The sequence below is a fragment of the Hyperoodon ampullatus genome (assembly GCF_949752795.1).
Source record: "Hyperoodon ampullatus genome assembly, chromosome: 7".
NCBI lineage: Eukaryota > Metazoa > Chordata > Mammalia > Artiodactyla > Ziphiidae > Hyperoodon > Hyperoodon ampullatus.
The window spans coordinates 55,450,259-55,471,232 of record NC_136920.1 but is presented as its reverse complement, the minus strand read 5'-3'; the positions used below and the strand labels follow the sequence as shown (position 1 = coordinate 55,471,232).

At 38.6% G+C, this 20,974-nt stretch overlaps 1 protein-coding gene across 1 annotated transcript; it reads left to right on the top strand.

Annotated features, from left to right (window-relative positions):
• Positions 1-3,682: 3,682 nt before the first annotated feature.
• AQP11 (aquaporin 11) lies at positions 3,683-15,690 on the top strand (the record flags this gene model as incomplete). Its single annotated transcript, XM_079709228.1, has 3 exons — positions 3,683-4,301; positions 12,169-12,285; positions 15,611-15,690. The coding sequence occupies 3 exons, from the start codon at positions 3,683-3,685 to the stop codon at positions 15,688-15,690; spliced, it is 816 nt and encodes a 271-aa protein (XP_079565354.1).
• Positions 15,691-20,974: the final 5,284 nt, after the last annotated feature.

The following is a 20,974-nucleotide window of genomic DNA, read 5'->3' as shown; positions in this document are numbered from 1 at the left end:
AATATCCAATGTTTGGCACAAAGTAGTGCTCAATAAATATCACATATTATTATAAGATTGTGTTATTGAGGCAGACTGTGTCTTATTAATGTCTGTGGCTCAACAAATATTTTTTTTAACTGAAATTAGAATTAACAGGAAGATAGGGAATTCCTTGGCAGTCCAGTGGTTAGGACACGGTGCTTTCACTGATGGGCCCAGATTCGATCCTTGGTTGGGGAACTAAGATCCCAAGCAAGCAGCATGGCACAGTCAAAAAGATAAGGAAGGAAGGGAGGGAGGAAGGGAGGAAGGAAGGAAGGAAGGAAGGAAGGAAGGAAGGAAGGAAGGAAACATATTACTGAGATAGAAGCAAAAAGTTCTCACAAAAATTTAACTGATTATATGTGATAGAGCACTAGATAAGTATCTTCCATTTTAGGATCCACTGATTGCTATGGACCTCTCTAAAGTTATAGTTTGGGTCTCCTCTCCACATAGGAAGCAGTGTATATAATAATAAGACATAACTGTTTCATATTATATTTAAATAATTCATGGCAAAGATTATAGAGACAGTCGCATTATAAATTTAGGACTTCATTTCTAAGAATCACCACTCAAAATAACTATTGATAATTTGTGATGGTTACACAACTTTGTGAATATAATAAAACCACTAAATTGTACACTCTAAAAGGGTGAATTTTATGGTATGTGAATTACATCTCAATAAACGTTTGTAATAACTCTTTACAAAGCACTTCATCTGTATTGTCTCATTCGATCTTCACAACAAAACCCTAAATTAGTTATTTACCATAATATTATGATGAGGAAACTGAAGCTCAGAGAAGTTTAATGACTGAACAATTTCCTCAAGATCTCACAGTAAGCATAGTGTAAGATGCAAACCCTCATTTTCAAATGCTAAATCCAGTGCTTTCACCAAACCTAGTATTATGTACTTCCTGCCTCACAGAAACAAGATATTTCTGAAATGCACAGAAGCAAAGTGGTTAAAATGGGGCCAACACTGCTGAGGAAGCCAGACTCTTCTAATCTTCCAACCTATGGAAGAGTCGTTCTTCCTCATGAAGACACTGGTCTTAGAACTGGAATTTTGAGATCTGGGTTTGCAAGATGCAGCTCTGTCACCCATACCAACAAACATTTATGTTGAAGGAAATGGAGTGGATTAATTAATGATTTCTTGTTTCTGAAAACAGAGATTCATGTGATGTGAAATAATCACAAGTAATTAATTGGGTTTATTTTGGCCTTGTTCTTTAATTGAAAGAATTACCAAAATCCTTTTAATGACAATGTATATTATAATGTTATTAAAATTTCTAATCAAAGTCCAAAAGGCTAGTTTTCTACATGGCTTGTGCTAGTAAAAGTGAATTATCAGCAGAGTAGTAAACAAAATATATTCACATTAACTAAAACTCAAGTGACTTCTAGTAAAGGGGAGCGATAAAAGCGTTACACTCACAGGATTGATTTAAAAGCAACCTCTTTCAACGGCAGTGAGCAAACAATAGTTTTAATTTACTCTAAATTCTTTCCTGGTCAGGCACCAACACAGGAAAGAGGAAAGAACTTCATCTTTCTACACAGTTCGTGTGTTTTCTGAAAGAATTTATTTTTTAAATTCAGAGAATGCCTACTGGCACCACAGAAAACTTGGGAGTTATGAAGAGAACTTTCATTAGTTATTAGAGGACAAATTGAGATTGGGAAGGAAATCTGAGGAAAATCAGCAAGAATGATAGGGACGGAGTAAAGGGACAAAGTAGGTAATTAAATAGTTAATCCCACTAGGGGACAGTAAGAAAAGAAAAAATATGGGAGACCCCTATAAGTTAATGATCACTCAAGAAAACAGGTTTCCTTAACCACGAAACCAAGCAGGCTTGCGTAGCAACAAAACCATGCAACAGAAGCAGGAGACATGACCCAAAACAATAAAACAATGGTGGCATGAGACTCACATCCTGCCCAGTGAACTCAGTATGTTAATGACCCCTAGGACATACTCTCTGCACACATAAAAAACAATACTTTATGGAAAAGTGACATTTCAAAGTGAAAGACCCTCACTGTACTGAGACCTGAAATAATTTTTCCATAGTGCCATGACAGTCCTGGCTTGACCATGTAGGGACAAGAAAACTCCCCTGCCCAACCTGCAGGAGGAGCTGATGATGGAAGCCTGAGGTCTACTGAAGAATGAGGAATAAGGTGGTTTCCCCCCCCCCTCCCCACTTTTCCTTGATTATAAAATTGTAGCCCATTAAGTTCTCAGGGCACAGCATCCTCTCGCCTGCCCACTTGTAAGCCTCACAAGCATCCTATTCTAATAAACCACTTCTTATCTATCACTTTGCCTCTGGCTGAATTCTTTCCGTGCTGAGACATAAAGGACCCGAGCTCCTTGGAGCCCCCCAGAGATGCCACCTAGGGGTGTCAAGAACACCTTCCAAGCGCTCTATTACTTTTAGCTCGGGCTAATTATTCCTCTCATTTTAGCTCTTCTCTCACTTCTCTCCAGCCCTCAGAAACGTGGACTTGTGTTTCAGCAGAGCCCAGGGGAGGCAGAACTGAGGCTGGAGAGTGCTGAGGAATTTGCACCACTCTCCCCCAACTAAACCATGACACCCATTCCATTAGCAGAAAACCACGACAGGTGCAAGGTCTGAGAAATCCCAGGCATTCCCTCCCAGCTGCACCCACAAAGGGCCGCCCAAGGTGGGCGAGCTGTTGGGAGTGGGGGGCGGTGGCAAGACGTGCTCTTTCAACTTCAGCCTAGCACTTCTTGAGCACTTCCTGTCTGCCAGGCTCTGTGCTACTTGCCTTCCATGCTTTTTTAAAACAAATCGATGAGGTGGGTCGTCTGACCCACAACTCTACGAGGTAAACGTCACAGGCAGGTGAAAAGAACTAAGGATCAAGGAAACCCAGTTGCCCGCCCTTCTTCACACAGGTCAAGCCCTGGTTCGCTCTGAAATCTACTCCCCCCCGAAACCACCACCCAGCCCCACCCCCGACCTCCGCGCTGCACCTCCGTCACTTCCCGTCTTCTCAGTCGCCCCATAAATTAAAAACGAGGTGGTTGGCCGAGATGAGCTTTAGCGGTCTTTCCAGCTTGCCGGCTTTACAGTTTTAGAAGCGGGGAAGGAAAACCCCTTAAGGTTCCCACGTCAAAGCACCTGTCCCAGCGCAAGGGGCGCGCGCCCTCCCGCTTAGCGCTGGGAGAAGCGCGCCCGGCGTTGACGGGGGTCCGGCGGTCCCAAGCCTAGCCTCTCGCAAAGGCGCACGGGCCGCCGCGCGCATGAGCAATGGCATCCGGACGCGCGCCGTCCCTCCACTCCCTGCCCCATCCGCGCCTGCTTCCAGTCCCTGAGGGAAGCGCCGAAGGCATGTGCGTGTCCGGCTCCTGCTGACCGTTGGCCCCTCAGCCGGTGCCCTCGCAGAGCTGTCCTCGTCGCCCCTCCTCCCAGGCTCTGGTAACAACACCCTAGCTCAGAGCCACGGAGGGGAGGAACCCTTCCGCCTAGCGCCCCGGTGCCTCCAGCAAGCCTAGAGTCGGCCCGCCCCGAGGGGCGTGAGGGGGCGGGGCTGAGGACTTAGGACTCCGGCCCATAGACCGCCTCCTGCCGAGCCAGAGCAGGCGTCCCAGTCTGGTGTTGAGAGAGACATGACGGCGCTGTGGGGGCTCTGGCCCGAGATGCAGGACACCTGTACCTCGCTGGGGCTGATGCTGTCGATCGTGCTGTTCATGGGGCTGGCCCGCGTGGTCACCCGGCAGCAGCTGAACAGGCCCACTGCCCACGCCTTCGTCTTGGAGTTTCTGGCCACGTTCCAGCTCTGCTTCTGCACCCATGAGCTGCAACTGCTGAGCGAGCAGGAACCCCTGCACCCAACCTGGCCGCTGACGCTAACCTACTTCTTCTCGTTGGTGCATGGCCTGACTCTGGTGGGCACCTCCAGCAACCCGTGCGGCGTGATGATGCAGATGATGCTGGGGGGAATGTCCGCTGAGACGGGTGCGATGAGGCTGTTAGCTCAGCTGATTGGTGCCCTGTGCAGCAGGTACTGCATGGGCGCCCTGTGGAGCCTGGGACTGACCAAGTATCACGTCAGCGAGAGGAGCTTCGCCTGCAGGAATCCCATCCAAGTGGACTTGCCCAAAGCGGTCATCATAGAGGCCGTCTCCTCCTTTATCTTCCACAGCGCTTTGCTGCACTTCCAGGAGGTCCGAACCAAGCTTCGTATCCACTTGCTGTCAGCACTCATCACCTTTTTGGTCTATGCAGGTTTGTTATTCCCACAAAACACTTGGCATGTCCGGAGCTTCTATGACATGAGGCTCTAAGTTCTTTGCCAAGATACATTTTAAACCATTATGCCTCTGTGATGTCAATATTGGTATCTCCGTAATTCTAATCATTTTGCAGCTCATTCTTTACCGATAGGGTCGAAATATTGATCCTCCATTCAGTGTTTGTTGTTTTTTTTTTAACACCCAGAGAAAGCCACTTCTGTGCTGAAACTGAGATCATGTGAGATATTGCCAAGGGTTCAAATATCCTACAAAGGGATTGTTGTAATGGTAGAAAGGAAAGATAACATCAGCTACCTCTTGCCAACTTGGTATAGATCCTTTCTGAGACTCTCACTGAAACATGATCCTGGGTGTCAAAAGTTCCTTCCTTTAAAGCACAAGCTACCTGATTGGTTAGTAGCAAGAGTGGGAAGTAGAAATTCTGTAGTTCTATTTCTTAGTTCTTCTTCTACAAAATTACTTAAAATCATTTCTTATCTCCTTAATAATTCATCTTCAGTTATAAGTGAATTTTTAATGCCTTTCAAGAAAGATGTGTTTTAAAATCAAAACGTGCTTGAAATCAAAGATGCTTTTTAAAAACTAATAATTCTTGAGACTCTGTTGATTTCTCATAAACCATTTGTTTACCTTGACAGATCTCAGATTTAGTGGATAATCTGAATATTCCAAATGGGACAAGAAAATCCAAAAAACAAAAGTTTGATGATGAAGTGTGTTATTTTAAATGATCACAACAAAATATTTCATTAGGACTATATTTGAATTCTAAAATGTTTTGGAGGCAGGAATCTAATAAAAGGAATTAGTAGTAAGAGTCAGTCTTCTGCCCACTGAAAGGGAAACTATGAGGAGATGCAAACCTCAAGATAAGGACTTTTAAACATATGCTCGACTTCCTAGGTAGAAATGAAAGAATTTCCAATCCATTTCAACTTCTTTAGATCTAGTACCATTTTTTTTTTTGTAGAGGCAGATGGAAATAAATGGTATAGGAGAGAAGGAAGGATTTATGCATATTTGAGGGGTTGGTGAGTAGTTGCTTATTAAAGTTTTAGGTTTGGGCCAAAGCAGAAACATCCCTTGAAAAAAGTTATGCCACAATTTAGCTCTGTACTTATATAATTCGAAGTGGTAAACATTTAGAAGATGTTGTAAGGAGCTTCCCTGGTGGCGCAGTGGTTGAGAGTCTGCCTGCCGATGCAGGGAACACGGGTTCGTGCCCCGTTCTGGGAAGATCCCTCATGCCGTGGAGCGGCTGGGCCCATGAGCCATGGCCGCTGAGCCTGCGTGTCCGGAGCTCCGCAACGGGATAGGCCACAACAGTGAGAGGCCCGCAAAAAAAAAGATGTTTTAAGTTAATAAAATGTTATACACAGTTCCTCCTCCCTCTCTTGATTATCCTTAAATTGGTATTCTTCCTATTTTTGTACTTTTAATACATATTTATGATTTCATAATAATACTGTATATATTAGCCAATACCTATTTTATTTTATAAGTGACAAAGATTTTGAGAGAAGAGAAACAATAATTGAAATTATACATAACTATAAGGAGAGTTATTAGAAAGAACCCATAAAATAACAATTCAAGGTGTCCAAAAACACTGCTCTTTTTCTTCCCCTCACGTTATTGACATCGACATTGCTGAAATGAGGATACTAATTGGTAGGGGAAGAGGAGAGAGTGAAGGGATCACTACAGCAGTGGTTCTCAACATTCTCTCTGCGTTACAATCACCTAGGGAGTGTTTTAAACATACTTATATCTGAGTGCCAAGATTAAGATTTAATTGCTGTGGGAAGGGGCCTAGGCAATAGTAGATTTTAAATTTTCCCAGGTGATCCCAATATGAACCACTGCTCCAGTCTAGACTTTGCTGGCCATTTCAGTAGCCACTAGTCACATATGGTTATTTAGGTATAAATCAACTAAAATTAAATATTTACTTCTTCAGTTGCTATAGCCACATTTCAAGTACTCAATAGCCATATGTGGCTAGTGGGTACAATACTGGGCAGTGCTGGAGACTGTTTGCAGGGACAGAACCTAACAATTATTCACTACTGTTACAGAAATTGATACCCTATTACACGGGGCTTCCCTGGTGGCGCAGTGGTTGAGAATCTGCCTGCTAATGCAGGGGACACGGGTTCGAGCCCTGGCCTGGGAGGATCCCACATGCCACGGAGCGGCTGGGCCTAGTAAGCCATGGCCGCTGAGCCTGTGCGTCCGGAGCCTGTGCTCCACAACAAGAGAGGCCGCAACAGTGAGAGGCCCGCGCACTGCGATGAAGAGTGGCCCCCACTTGCCACAACTAGAGAAAGCCCTCGCACAGAAATGAAGACCCAACACAGCCAAAAATAAATAAATAAATAAATAAATTTTTTTAAAAAAGATACCCTATTACAATCTTCCTTTTCTGCCAATATAAGGGAGATAAGAATATTCATTGGGCAACATGCCAAGCATGTAGGAAATTTATATGAGTTATCCTAGTTAATCCTTACAGCAACCCACTGATGAATACATTATTCCCATTTTTATGTAAGTGAGGCTCAGAAAAGTGAAATGACCTGTCCAAGCTCACACAGCTTGAATGTGCTGGAACCATGGTTTAAACTGACACTAAAGCATATACTCATTTCATTATCAGCATTTCTAAAGCATGCTCCTCAAAAGTAACAAAAATATATACATACAATTGAATATTGTTCAGCCATGAAAAGGAATGAAGTTCTGATACATACTACGATAGGAATGAACCTTGAAGACATTATGCTAAGCAAAATAAGCCAGACACAAAGGGACAAATGTTATATGACTCCACTTATATGAAATATTCAGAATAGGCAAATTCATAGTCAGAAAGTAGAAGAGAGGTTACCATGGGCTGGGTAGCAGGGAGGAATAGGGACTTTTTGTTTAATGGGTACAGAGTTTCTGTTTGGGGTGATGGAAAAGTTTGGGGTGTTTGGGGTGATGGATGACTGTAACTAATGCCATGAATATACACTTTTAAATGGTCAAAATGGCATATTTTATGTTATGTATATTTTAGCATAACTTAAAAAAATTTAAGTTACAGAAGGATTCTGTTGCCAAATAAATTTGGCAAACACTGGATTAAACAGATTTTCTAATTTAAGGCTTCACAGAGCCTTTACTATGCTACTGTTTATTGTGAAACTCCAACAAGAGGAGCATGTGGAACACAGTTTTTCAAACTTATGGAATCCTTTTGTCTAGGAGTGTGTAGCAGAAGAGAACATACTTTGGGAAGTGCTGCACTAAGCCATGTCACTCCCCATTTTTTCTATGGATATAAGTCATAACTTTAGATCAGTTATTCTAAATAGAGTGAACTGTTTGGGAACTAGCTGAGTGTGTGTCTTACCAGGCAGAGGTGAGGCTTTTGTAGGAAGGAGTTAAGAATGGATAGGGAAGGAAAGTCAGGGGAAGCATCTGCTAAATATGGCATCATTACAAGTTACTTTGATATGTCTTTCTCTCTTTTTTTTTTTAAACTTCTAAGATACTATTAGTACTGGTTTGGCTAAGTTGCATGTTGGGATATTTCTTTAATCACTTGCATTTTGAGGACACTAATACAGTTCACATCAAAAGAACTGATAATTTAAGATTACAGAACATGACTGTCCAGCAGCATAGCCACAGGCTCCTTCGATAGCCAATGATCAAGCGTCTGATTGTGTATTTATTGATTTAGCACCCTGCACTTTGATGTGCAGATGGAGGCCACTGATGTCATTACCACTTATCATGTATTTATTGACTTCCCAAATAAAGTAAAAAAAACTGTGTGATTTATTAACATATTAAAGCTATAAAATTATTAATGCAAATTTCAAGCAAATCTTCCTTAATTTAGGTTTTGGGAGAATTTGGTTCAATAACCAGGGTAAGAGAGAACTGCATTCATTTTTAAATTAATTACATATTGGGAAAAAAATCTGTTATTTTACATATCCAAATAGGCTGTCTTTATTACTGTACCCTGTTCATTTCCTTTGTAGAATTTTTAAACTATATACTTGTTTTCTGATGTAATGCCTGTCTTCCTCCACCAGACAGTAAGCATTATGAGTACAGAGACTAAAATTGTTTTATTCATCGTAAGTTATAACCAGGACTTAGCATGGTGTCGCCTGTTACAAATAAATACTCATTATTTTTAGAATGAGTGAATGAATGAATTAGCAAATACTCTATTCACTTAAAAATGGAAAGAAGTAATACATATCTGGGTATTCCATATTTTATGTCTAAGAGCTTTCAAAATAAGCCTAATATATTGTTTGAAGTAACTGCATTTTTACTTCATTTCATTACTCCATTCAGGAGGTTTTTGTATCCTTCTAAGTCACGAAGAATTTGAGTAAGATTATTTGTCAAAGGAGAAGGGAACTAAGTCCTTCACATATGTTCATTTTTAATACAATAACCGTATGAAATAGGTGCCAATTTACAAATGAAAAACGGCTTCAAACGAAGGTCCAAAACTTTTTTTTTTATCATGCCAGTATAATATAGTGGTTAAGCACACGGCCTTGGAGTTGGACTTTGTCCGTAGGAGAGAGAACTTAATTTAGGTCTCAGTTTCCTCATCTTTAAAATGGAGACTAATACTCTCTCTTCAGACTATGATGAAGAATAATGTATTCCAAGTTCTTCCCAAAGTAACTGGCACAAATATTCTGGTCACTGGAAAGGCCTAGCTTCCATTATAAATTAGTTAATTGACATTCTAGCTTTTACACGAGTCTTACATGATTTTAACTAGTGTCATTCTGTCACAGAGAATTTGATTCCCTTTAGGAGTACTGAGAAACATTAGTGCCTATAGTTACCAGATTTGGGACTCAGTCTTTGTGGTAATTTCACCATACTGTCTTCTAAAACTCTTGGCATTCAGCCAGCTGGATCTCCCTATTGATACCTCTTCTTCAACATATGTTACGGCTTCTCCCCTCCAGACATCAATAAATAGTAACTTATTTTTCAAAGCCATTTCTGTAAGTTCTGTGCCTGATGGATGATTCTTACTTTTTAAATAATTCACGTTTAATTACATAATACATGTGTTATTTTTGTAAAAAATGGAAATATTACCAATGAGACTTTTGATCGCCATCCTTCATGCCTGTCCCCTCCTTCCCTGCCTACTCTTCTCACCAGTGTAGTCCTCTGTGCGTGCATGTGTGTCCTTCCAAATTCTTATGTGCATTTATTATACATATTGATAGGACCCTATAGAAACTATTATATGTGTTCATGTTAACATGAAAGGTATCAAACTTTACTTTCTGCAGTTTGCTTTTTTTAGTGGTGTGGTTCAATATTACCTTGGAGATCTATATTAGTAGAGAGATTTCGCTTGTTATTTCAGTACTGAATGGTATTCCAAATTAATAAAAGTTGTATATTTAGCTACCTTCTTCTGAATGGACATTTAGGTTTTTCCCGGTTCATTGCTACTATAAATAAACAACCTTATGTGTGTCTACTTGTATACAAGTACCAGTAGTTCTCTAGGACAGTGGTTTTCAATGGGACATTTTTGCCCCCCGCCCCCCCAGGGGACTACTGGCAATGTCTGGAGACATTTTTGGTTGTTACAAGGGGGGAGATGGATGTGCAACTGGCATCTAGTGGGTAAAGGCTAGGAATGCTGCTAAAAATCCTACAATGCAAAGGACAACTCCCAACAAAGTATTACCCAGTCTAAAACATCAAAGCCAATGCCACATTTTGGGCCTTTTGTTGACACAATGGATTTCTGAATCAGTTAACTTATCCTTAAAATAACAGTAATTTATTATTTTTCATGACTCTGTGGATTAGACAGGAAATTCCTGAGATCATATAGCTGCTGGACGGTTGGTATGTCTGGAAGAGCCAAGGTGCTTCACTCGTCCAGCAGTCAGTACCAACAGCCATCTAAGATGCCTCAGTTTTCTTCCCTGTGGCCTCTCATCCTCCAGCAGCCTAGACCAGCTCACTTAAATGGTCAGGGCATTGTTCCAAGAGAGTAAAAAGTGGAAACCGACGATGGCTTTATTGAGACCTGAACCTAGAATTCACTCAGTGTTGCTTCTCACATTCAGAATTCACACAGCATCACTTCTGCTGCATTCTATTTGTCAGTGCAAGTTGCAAAGCCAATCCATATCCAAGACAGGGGAATAGACTGTACCTCTGGGTAGGAAGAGCAGCTTCTACCAAGTCACACTGAGCAGAATTGGTGATGTAAGGGTTAGAAGATAAGTGTGAAGTAGCTGGAGTTTAGAATGGTATAAAACTGACAGTGTTCTTAGACCTAATGGAGATACCAAAGATCTAATGGGAAAACTGAAGCAAACTAATTATGAGGGCAATGATTCAGTCTATTTTTATTGATAAATGCCGAAAAAAAAATCACAGGTCACTTATATTATCACCCCACATATTACATTATATTTTATTATAAAGATCTGTGTGAATCCTTATCTTTTTGTCCATGGTGTCTAGAACATAAGAACTCAATAGTTTTTTGTGGAATTAAGCTGAAATGACCACACGCCAACCAAACAATTCTGTTGGCCCTTGGCAGTTACAGGTTTAACATTCCAGGATTTGACTATTTAAGAGTGGTCCTGAAGGTCTATGATGTAATGTCATTTATAATTGCTGAGGCATGAATATGAATCATGCTGTGAGGCTGGTATGCTAAAAAGGACTCTTAGCCATGGAGTGAACTCAGTTCAGTGTCAACATCTTTACCTCAACACAGCTTCAATGTTTTCAGCCTATCGGGAGTGAAATCTCATTAGTGAAATCTTATGAAAGGGTCTCTTAATTTCCAGTTTTACTTCACTGCATTTTATAAAGACAATTAACATGCTATAGTGGCATATGTCCATGTAAAATTTGTGAAGATCTCCAGATCTGTAGCTGTGGCTGAGTCAGAGGCAGACAACTGTGCCCAAGCTTCCACATGGAACCACCACCAGAAATGTCTCTATCTCAGAGATACAATTAGAGTATGTTTTGAAAAGCTGAGCCACAGTCCTGGTGAGTACCACTGGACAGGCAGTCCAACCTCTTTTGCCTTTCCTTACTTGCTGTGTAGCCAGAACTAAAAGCTCCTGGGCCCCATCTCAGAGAGAGACCCTGTGTGCAGAGCTGGACCATGAATCCTGAAAAGTAGTCAACAGTTAGAATTTGTGCTTATCTTTCACGACTACATTTTTTATTTTTTAAAATTTTGTAACCACTTTATTGAGATATAATTCACACACCATTCACAGTCACTTCTTCAGGGCTCTGCTGCCAAGTAAAAATGGAGTCAATGATAATGCTTTGGTCCATTTTATTTTTTGTTTTCAAAGCAAAGGTACTTCTGCTCAAGAGGATCCTGGGGTATTATACACCCATTTTAAATGTACTTTCGTTTTATTTTTATTATTATTCATTCATTTAAGTTGATGAATGTTAAGAAGGGCAGTCAAATCTCCTGTTTTATAAAACTGTAGGAACAATAACACAGCAGGTTAACTTTCAATGTGCATTTTATAATATACTATCGGAAAAGCATTGGATTAAAATTCTTAATGTCCTTTGTCCCCCCACCCCCGCTTTTTTGCACCTGGCATATTATAATCTATAATCTATTTTTATTCTCTATGCCAGGTAATTCTGCAAAGGAAGATTACAGAATAAGAATACTTAAATACCTAAAATGAAATAGTTACATTTAGTAATCCCTGTATTTCTAGTTGCAAGAAAATGTAAGATATATGGTTTGGTATCATTCTGTTTAAAATGTATTACAGGAGGAAGTCTAACAGGAGCTGTATTTAATCCAGCTTTGGCACTTTCACTACATTTCAAGTGTTTTGATGAAGCATTCCTTCAATTTTTTATAGTATATTGGCTGGCTCCTTCTTTAGGTAAGCATATTTTTATTTAATATGATTAAAAGATTAGAATATGTTAAATATGATATGGAATGTCACTGTAACATGTCAACTTCCAAAGCCAGAGTAGGAACAGACAGAAAAGAAAAAAGGTAGTAAATGTTATGCCCGAAATAACATTTTATTTTGTGCAGTATCCTTTAAAACTGCTTTTATCTTCAAAGAAACAAATTACCTAGTTAAGGATAGTCAGTTTGAGGTCTGATACCACTTTAAGAAGCCCTCAGATATGCGGGCAAAAAAGTGAGGAGTAATTACTTCCATTAAAAAATAATCTTTTTTTTTTGCTAAAGGAATTTGGTTTTTTCAAGTTTGTGAGCGCCAAATAAAATACTATTTAGTTCATTTGACTCATTTTACAGAAGGGCATCTCATGAAACAATGTAGAACTATAATAAATGTAGTTTAAAAATTTTCCACAAGTTGCATTCCTGTTATCTCTGGATCAGATATATAAAACTCTTTTCAGGTAGGTCAAATAACATAAAAAAGTTATAAAATAACTGTAATCATGATATGCATTTCCTTATGTAAGTTATCAGCATTTCTTGATTTTGTTTAGTCATCTGTTTTAAGCCTGACTATAATTCATAACTATAAATGAATATGAGGATAGCTGGCCTTCTGTTAGTTCATCCTTCTTTTCATCCAGTTTGCATTTTGTTTCTTCTTGCTCATTTCTTTAAAAAAAAAAGGGGGGGTGGGGAGGAGGGTACTTATAGGAGAGAACATAGGCATAACGGTTTCAATAGCCATCATACTTCACTCCTTCCCTTCACCTTCCATTCGTTTCATTTAGGAATTTTCCTCACATTTAGTATCTGTTATGCTCAGCAATATCTATAGGCCTAAACATGAAGAATATCAGAGAAAACCTGTATTTTAAAATGCTAATAATGGTAGCTTTTTCTCATCTATTGATTACTAGTATTTTCCAGTAAGTTCTTTAAATTTTCTCTTCTGTTAATTTTTAAGAAGTAAAAAAGGTCACTGAAGTTCATGAAGAAGTTAAAAAGGTCACTAATTGGACCAGTCTACTGAAGTTTTTATATGGAAAAATTCTCTTAATATGTCTTATTTGAAATGAACATATATTATTAACATTATATATTTGTTAATGTGCTCTAACTACAATTTTAACAGTAGGCCCATGATACTAAGGAATTATGTCATTCACTACTTGAAGAAAAACTAAAAAGTAGGCCTTTCCAAAAGAATTTTAAAAGAAAAAAGAAACAGAAGTCATTGCCATTCTCTGTAAAAAGACCATAACTTTTTCTTCATTAAACACATTTTCTAGCCTAAATCACTTGACAACTTCTTCCTGGAAGAACATACTAGAAAAAAGTCTCATGACAGATTAAAAAAAAAAGGAGCAATCACTTCTGCCCCTTTAGCAAATACACAGACCAGAGAGTAGTAGGGTAGGAAAACAGACTATATTCTCTTCATGATAGTGTGGTGCAAACAGGAAGAGAACATTACTTGTTACCGTTACCAAAACATTTTAAAGAACCACTTATCCAAAAAACAATCCAAATACGTAAACGAAAAACAAATATACTTTTATTTATTTCTTTGCTTCCTATTCAAGGGATCTGTTAAAAATGGAATTGGGATCAAACTTTTCTGCAATTATGCATGGCCCTAATTAGCCTGTTGAAAACATACATTCAAAGATTCTTCCTTTGTTAACCTAAGGATCTCCTAGCTTTTTCTAAACAGACCCAAATAAAATTTCTGTTCTAGTTTTTCATTTAAAGAGCCATGTTCCTATACTGCTTTAAGAGGTTTGTGAATGAGAAACAATATAGAAATAATTCGATAGATGTGGATAAAAGACATGTGACTAAATGGCAATTTTTAGAATACTGAATTCTGGCTTGCCACTGACTTATGTCATACACTGAAATTACATTCCCATTGGGAAAAGAAATGGCCTCAAATGAAATAAGGTCACTATTAAACTCTAAGAAGGATAAGAAAAATAAATTTTATTTTTACAAGAGTCATTCAAAGAGCTAAGTAAGAGATGAAGAGTCAAAGCAAACAAACACTAGGCAGTGCCACAAAGTGCGACAGAGAGTAATCGCAAGATACCTATCTTCTTTCCCTTCTTGACCAAACAGGCAGCAAACTATTCTTGGAAGACATGGTCCTTGTTCTTTCTTGTTTCTCTTCATAGCGGAGGTAATTATAATTCCTTTAATGGGCCCGGCCATCTTCCCCAATTAATAAAATGTTAGAAATGTGACTATAAGAATGTATATAGAATTAATTCTCTAGCTTACACATTTCATATAATAAAAATTAGCAAATTCTATTTGCTTCTATGAAACTGCAACTCCATTTTTAGAAAGTTTTAAATGTAATGTCTTAGTTTCTAGCTGACTTTATAAAGAAAACGTCAAATTTTGTGGATTAACAGACTGTTTCTGACTTTTTAAAAAATCTAAAGCCTTTGGTTGCAAATCAGATTCATCTTTCAAAACTATGTTAAGCTATCCAAATGCTAGTCAAAACTTAAGGTTTCCTCTTGTTAGCAAACAGGAGTAAACTATCAAATCTGCATGTGACAAAAACACATTCTTAATCTAAGTTTAAACTGATTTAGAGCTTTAAGCCTACATACCTTCAGATAAAAACATTAACCATTGCAGACTTCTCTGTTAGAGAGTGATTTCAGTCCTGTGCCTAAACCTCCTCTGTCCCTATTTCCCACTGAAAAATTTTAAATCTTAAAAAATGTTTTTAAAAAAATCACATTTTTTACATATATATACATATATATATGCTAGTTTAGATTTATCTGGCATGACCTCAAAAATGAAGATTTGCTAATATGTGATTTTTTAAAAAACATTTATATTTAAGATTTAAAACGTCAACTGAAGTTTTCTTTCAGATACTTTGCTTATTAATACAGCTCTAAAAGCTATTAATTGTTGAGACTAAAATGGAAACCCAAGTCCAGAGTTTCTCACTCAGCAAGTCAGTAATGAAGCCAGAACTAAAACTGCAGATCTATTTTATTTATCCTTTGAATTCATTGTTTAGATCCTACTGGTTTTTCCAAGTACATACTGTTTTTAAGGATTCATGGTTGAAGAAAAATAATGTGAGAATATTATATTTTAAAATACCTACATGTTTCATGTAGAACTGATGTAGCTAATTCTTTTAAACATAGCTCTACAAATCTCTAGGTATGTAACTGTATATAATCTTAAATTATAACCACTGAATGATTATGAACTTCCTTAGGGATTGTTTTGTTTTTACTGTATTTTTCTTTCAGGTATATTGCTGATGATTTTGATGTTCAGTTTTTTCCTTCCATGGCTGTATAACAACCACACAATTAATAAAAAGGAGTAACTATTCTAAAAGACTCAGACTAAGTTTCAGGACAGTCAAGATGGATGTGATAAAGATTTTATCACCTAATATTCACACACTGGCTGCACTGGATTCGTCAATGTTATCTTCCTTTGAAGAAACTGCCTTAGAGTTTTCATCACTGGGACTTAAAAAAAATTACTGTGAAAATGAGGTATCCTGTGTTTTTCAGTTAAGACTTGTTCTTTTAAGCGTGTATTAAATGCTGCTAGAAAAGACTCTTTAAATATAAATCTCAAGTGATAATTGTTAATTTTGATGAAAAAGAAATTGAGTACAGGGTGAGAAGGGAAGGGAAGGGAAGGTGATGGTAGTACCAAGAAAGAGTACATGTATCATGTGTCATGTGTCACCTGAATGAAAAAGATTTTTAACCAAAGTACAAACAGTCATGCTTACAAAACTGGAGAGAGGATACTTTTCAGCCACTACCTCACACAGTGATACCATCAGCAGTGTCATCTTTCAATAGGAAAGTTGCTTTTGGAAGTAGATTATATACCTACTCATACTCAAGGGGGTTCCTGAATTTTAAATATATTCTAATCTAAAATATTTTCTCTAAATAGACAATCTCACTAGCTTTAGGCAAACTGTCATTCTTTAGTAGAATAAAGCACTCATACAAAGTGTAAGCTTTTCACATTCTCATCTGACTGAACAGCTACCTTATGAAGTAGGTAGGGCATGTATTTTTAATCTCCATTTTACAGATAAGGAAACGAAGTCTAGAAGGGGGTTTACTGCTTTGCCCAAGGTCAAATACAGCCAAATACCATCTTTAAACTTCTACTTCAATACAAAAAAATATTCTCCGTCATCATTAAGACTAAAGGAAAACTGAAGATTTTAAAGAAACATTAAATACTTTATAATGTTACAATCTGTTTAGGAATTAACAGCGTTTTTTTTTTTAGGCTTAAAGAACCTTCAAGTTTTCCTCTATTAGAAGCTTTCTTTTATTGTATGTCTACTTTTTATTAAAAGTTCAGATGATAAAAGGTTAAGTATGTTTCTCTTCAAAGGAATTCCATTATCAGAGTTAAAACTGAAAGCAAAAAAAAAAGGGGGGGGCGAAATAAGATCTGTTTGAGTAATAATCAATTAAGCAACTGATAAACTGCCAGGTGATCTAAGTGCTGCTTGGTGGTCAGCCTGTGATAGTCACTCTCTTTACACCTGCAGACTGAACCAGACTGCTGCAGGCTACCCAACAAGGCAGCCAGTTTGACGGTAATGCACTTTGACTCTTGAACTTATGAATACATACCGTAGTATTTTCTATTTTAAAAAGCAGAGTTCATAAAATTGCAACAATGGCTAAATGCAGTCTCTGACTTGTTTTATTTGGCCTGCACAGTATTTAAAACAAAATAACAAGCTAGTTATTTTAAGTTTTTAAACCACACAAAAATCCATAGTTCTAGCTTCTCTTGAAAAAAATCAAAAGATCAGTCAGTATTAGGCCTGACTTCTGCTATTACAAGCACACAAAATGACTGGTCCCTTTAAAATAGTCCCTTTGCCACTCCCTATGTCTTCCAAACATGAAGCTGAATTTCACTTATTATTTCATGGCTGTTCTTCTTATAGGAATTTTTTTTATTCATGTCTCTTTATCATGAGACTGTGGTTTAAGAAAACTGAGTATTAATTTGTGAAAATACCCAGCCCTCTAAACTTCACTTGTCAGAATTAGAGGTTGTGACTTCTGATGACACGGCTTCCCCTGCAGCCCTCTCAAATGGTAGCTTAGCTTTGTTCTCTATCATACCTCTTGATACCACTGGGCCTGGAGATGGAACAGGTCCCATTCTCCTCATCTATTCGCTGCTCCGCCCATTAAAAACATGTCATCAGACCATGCCACCTTCTACCTGGGTACTTCTTATTGCAGTTATCTACTGTACAGTCCCCTCAATTCCCTCTTGATACTTTAGGAATTTAGTTCCTGTCTCACTCTCACTCTCCACAACACTACTCGAGTTATATTTGTTGGTGATTTCAATACTTACAAAGATGATCCTTCCAATATCTTGGCCTCCCAGTTCATTGGCTGAACTTGAAAGGCTCTTCAATAATTTTTCCCTTCTCTTCTGCCTCAACTACAACTTTGGTCATAACCTTGAGCTTGTCATTACCAATAACTCAAACTCTTCTCTGATCTCAAATACCTCATTCCCCAACCACTAACCCCTCTCTCCAGCTCACTCGCCCTACTATCTCATCTCCAATGATCCTTTGAACCCCCATGGGGAACTTCTGTCCACCGATATCACCACGTTTTCACATCTTTCTCCCCTCTCAATTACTCTCATCTCCTTCAGCAGCTTAAATTACACTCTTGCATAGAATTTTTTTTTTTTTTTTGCAGTACACGGGCCTCTCACTGTTGTGGCCTCTCCCGTTGCAGAGCACAGGCTCCGGACGCACAGGCTCAGCGGCCATGGCTCACGGGCCCAGCTGCTCCGCAGCATGTGGGATCCTCCCAGACTGGGGCACGAACCCGTGTCCCCTGCATCGGCAGGCGGACTCTCAACCACTGCGCCACCAGGGAAGCCCTTACATAGAATCTTAACTCCCTTCTTCCTTTATCTCATCATACTCACATGGCTTAACCACAATTTGATTAAATCCAACTGTCTGCTTATTCCATGCCTGCACCCAAACATGAAATAGAAGAAAAACTGGAGATAGCAGTAGGACAGTTCTTTCAAAGACTTTTGCTGTAAGCAAAGAAAATGTGGGGGAAATTGGGTCAAGAAAGAATTTCCTTTTTTAAGGTGGGAAAGACATCAGCATGTTTACATGCTGAGGGGAATGATGCAGTAGAGAAAATAATGATGTAGGAAAGGGAGGGGAGATTTCCCAGGTCCACAGTTTTTAATTGGCTAGCAAAGATAGAAGCAAGTGCACAACTGAAGGGGCTGGCCTTAGCTAGAAGCACAGACAGATCATTCATAGTAACAGGAGAAAAGGTAAGACTATATGGGCACAAGAAGAGTTGGTTAAGCAGATGTGATGGTGGGAGTCTGAAGAAGTTCTTCAGTTTTCCTCTTCCCATTTTTTCTTGAAGCATTCTTGTCAGCCCTTCAACTCTACCATTCCACTGAAATTCCTGCCAAGGCCATCAATGACTTCCATGCTGTTAAATCAAGTTCTCATACTTCTTACCTATCAGCAGCATTTCATACAATTTATTGCTTTCTCCTCCTGAATCACTTCACTTCCAGAAAATTACTGCCTTCTCAGCTTATTCTTCCCCCTTTCCCCAAACTAAATGATAGAGTTTCCCAGGGCTCAGTGCTCTGAGCTCTTTTCTATTTATACTTACTCCCTTGGTAATTTTATCCAGTCTTGTGGCGTTATAGCAACTATATCCTAATAACTGCCAAATTTCTGTCTCCAGCTTGTACAACTGTCCTGAACTCCAGACTCATATCCATCTGTAAATGTAACTCTATACTTGGTTGTCTAACATATAACTCACGTTAATACATGCAGCTCTAGTTAATTCAAACTGCATAGTTTATCCATTCTATTGATAGTATTTGTACTTACTATTAAATCAATGCATGTGATAAACACTCTTGTGCATGTCTTCTTGTGTACATGTGTTTTTCTAGGGTAGTAGGCTTTCATATTTTTCATTATGGCCTACTAGCATAGTTTGGTCAAGCCTCCATCTACTTACTCCTGTCCAGATTATTGCAATAACTTCCTGTTTCTATTACCAGAGTGATCCTATTAAAACAATCAAATCATGCAACAGCTCTCTATTTCAGACTTAAAGGCATATATTCTTCGATTTAACTATTACAAAACTGTATGCAACTGTTGGTGCAAAATATTAATGTGTTGGGAAAAATTGCACACGAACCAATGTGATTTCTGGGTTATACGGACATCACTGCCCTACTTAGCAGTCATTTGTGAGCTAGTTCACATTATTTAAAAACACACTGTAGCAAAACTGTATTAGAATGCTAGGGCTAGAATAACCACACTTTAAAGCATCCTACATAAAGAATAATTCCTAGCTTCTAAAAGCACACAGGATTCCACAACTTCTTGCTTTTAAGACACTGTAAACAAAATGAAAAGACAAGTCACAGACTAGGAGACTGGAATCTAAAATATATAAAGGACAGATCAGTAAGAAAAAAATAACTTAAAACTGGGCAAAAAATATGGAAAAGTCAAATGTACAAAGCAGGAAGGTGTTCAATCTCACTAATAATCAGGAACATGGAAATTACAATCCTGATGAAATTCTACTTTCATATACATCAGGTTGGCAGAAATTCAGGAGTCTGGAAATTTCAAAAATTGATGAGGATATAGAGAAGCATTATTCCCTAATGGTGGAACTGTAAATAGCTACAATCGTTTTGGAGAACAGTTTAGCAAAATCTAGCAAACTTTAAGATTTACATAAGTGGGGCTTCCCTGGTGGCACAGTGGTTAAGAATCCGCCTGCCAATGCAGGGGACATGGGTTAGAGCCCTGGTCCGGGAGGATCCCACATGCCAAGGAGCAACTAAGCCCGTGCACCACAACTACTGAGCCTGTGCTCTAGAGCCTGCGAGCCACAACTACTGAGTCCACGTGCCACAACTACTGAAGCACGCACGCCTAGAGCCCGTGCTCTGCAACAAGAGAAGCCACCGCAAGGAGAAGCCTGTGCACCGCAACAAAGAATAGCCTCTGCTTGCCACAACTAGAGAAAGCCTGCACGCAGCAACAAAGTACCCAACGCGGCCAAAATAAATAAATAAATAAAAATTTAAATCTTAAATAAAGTGCTTAAGTAGAAAAAGCAGCAGAAAGATTCAATTAATAAAAGTTAAAAAAAACATGCAACCCAATACTATATAGTGTTTATAGCATACATACACATTTAGCAAAAATACAAACACATACATAGTTATGACCAATACCAAATCTGGGATAGTGGTTACCTCTGAAGAGCAGTAAGAGGACTGGGATCTGGGGAATACAAAGGAACCTTCAACTGTATTTGTACAATTTTATTTCTTAGCTGCATGTGAGTATATGGGTATGTGTTACATTAGTCTTTTTTTTTTTAACTGAAGTATAGTTGAGTTAAAATATTACATTATTTTCAGGTGTATAGCATAGTGACAGTATTTTTGCAGATTATACTCCATTATAAGTTATTACAAGATAATGACTATAATTTCCTGTGCTACACAATATATTCTTGTTGCCTGTCTACTTTTTACATGGTAGTTTGCATCTG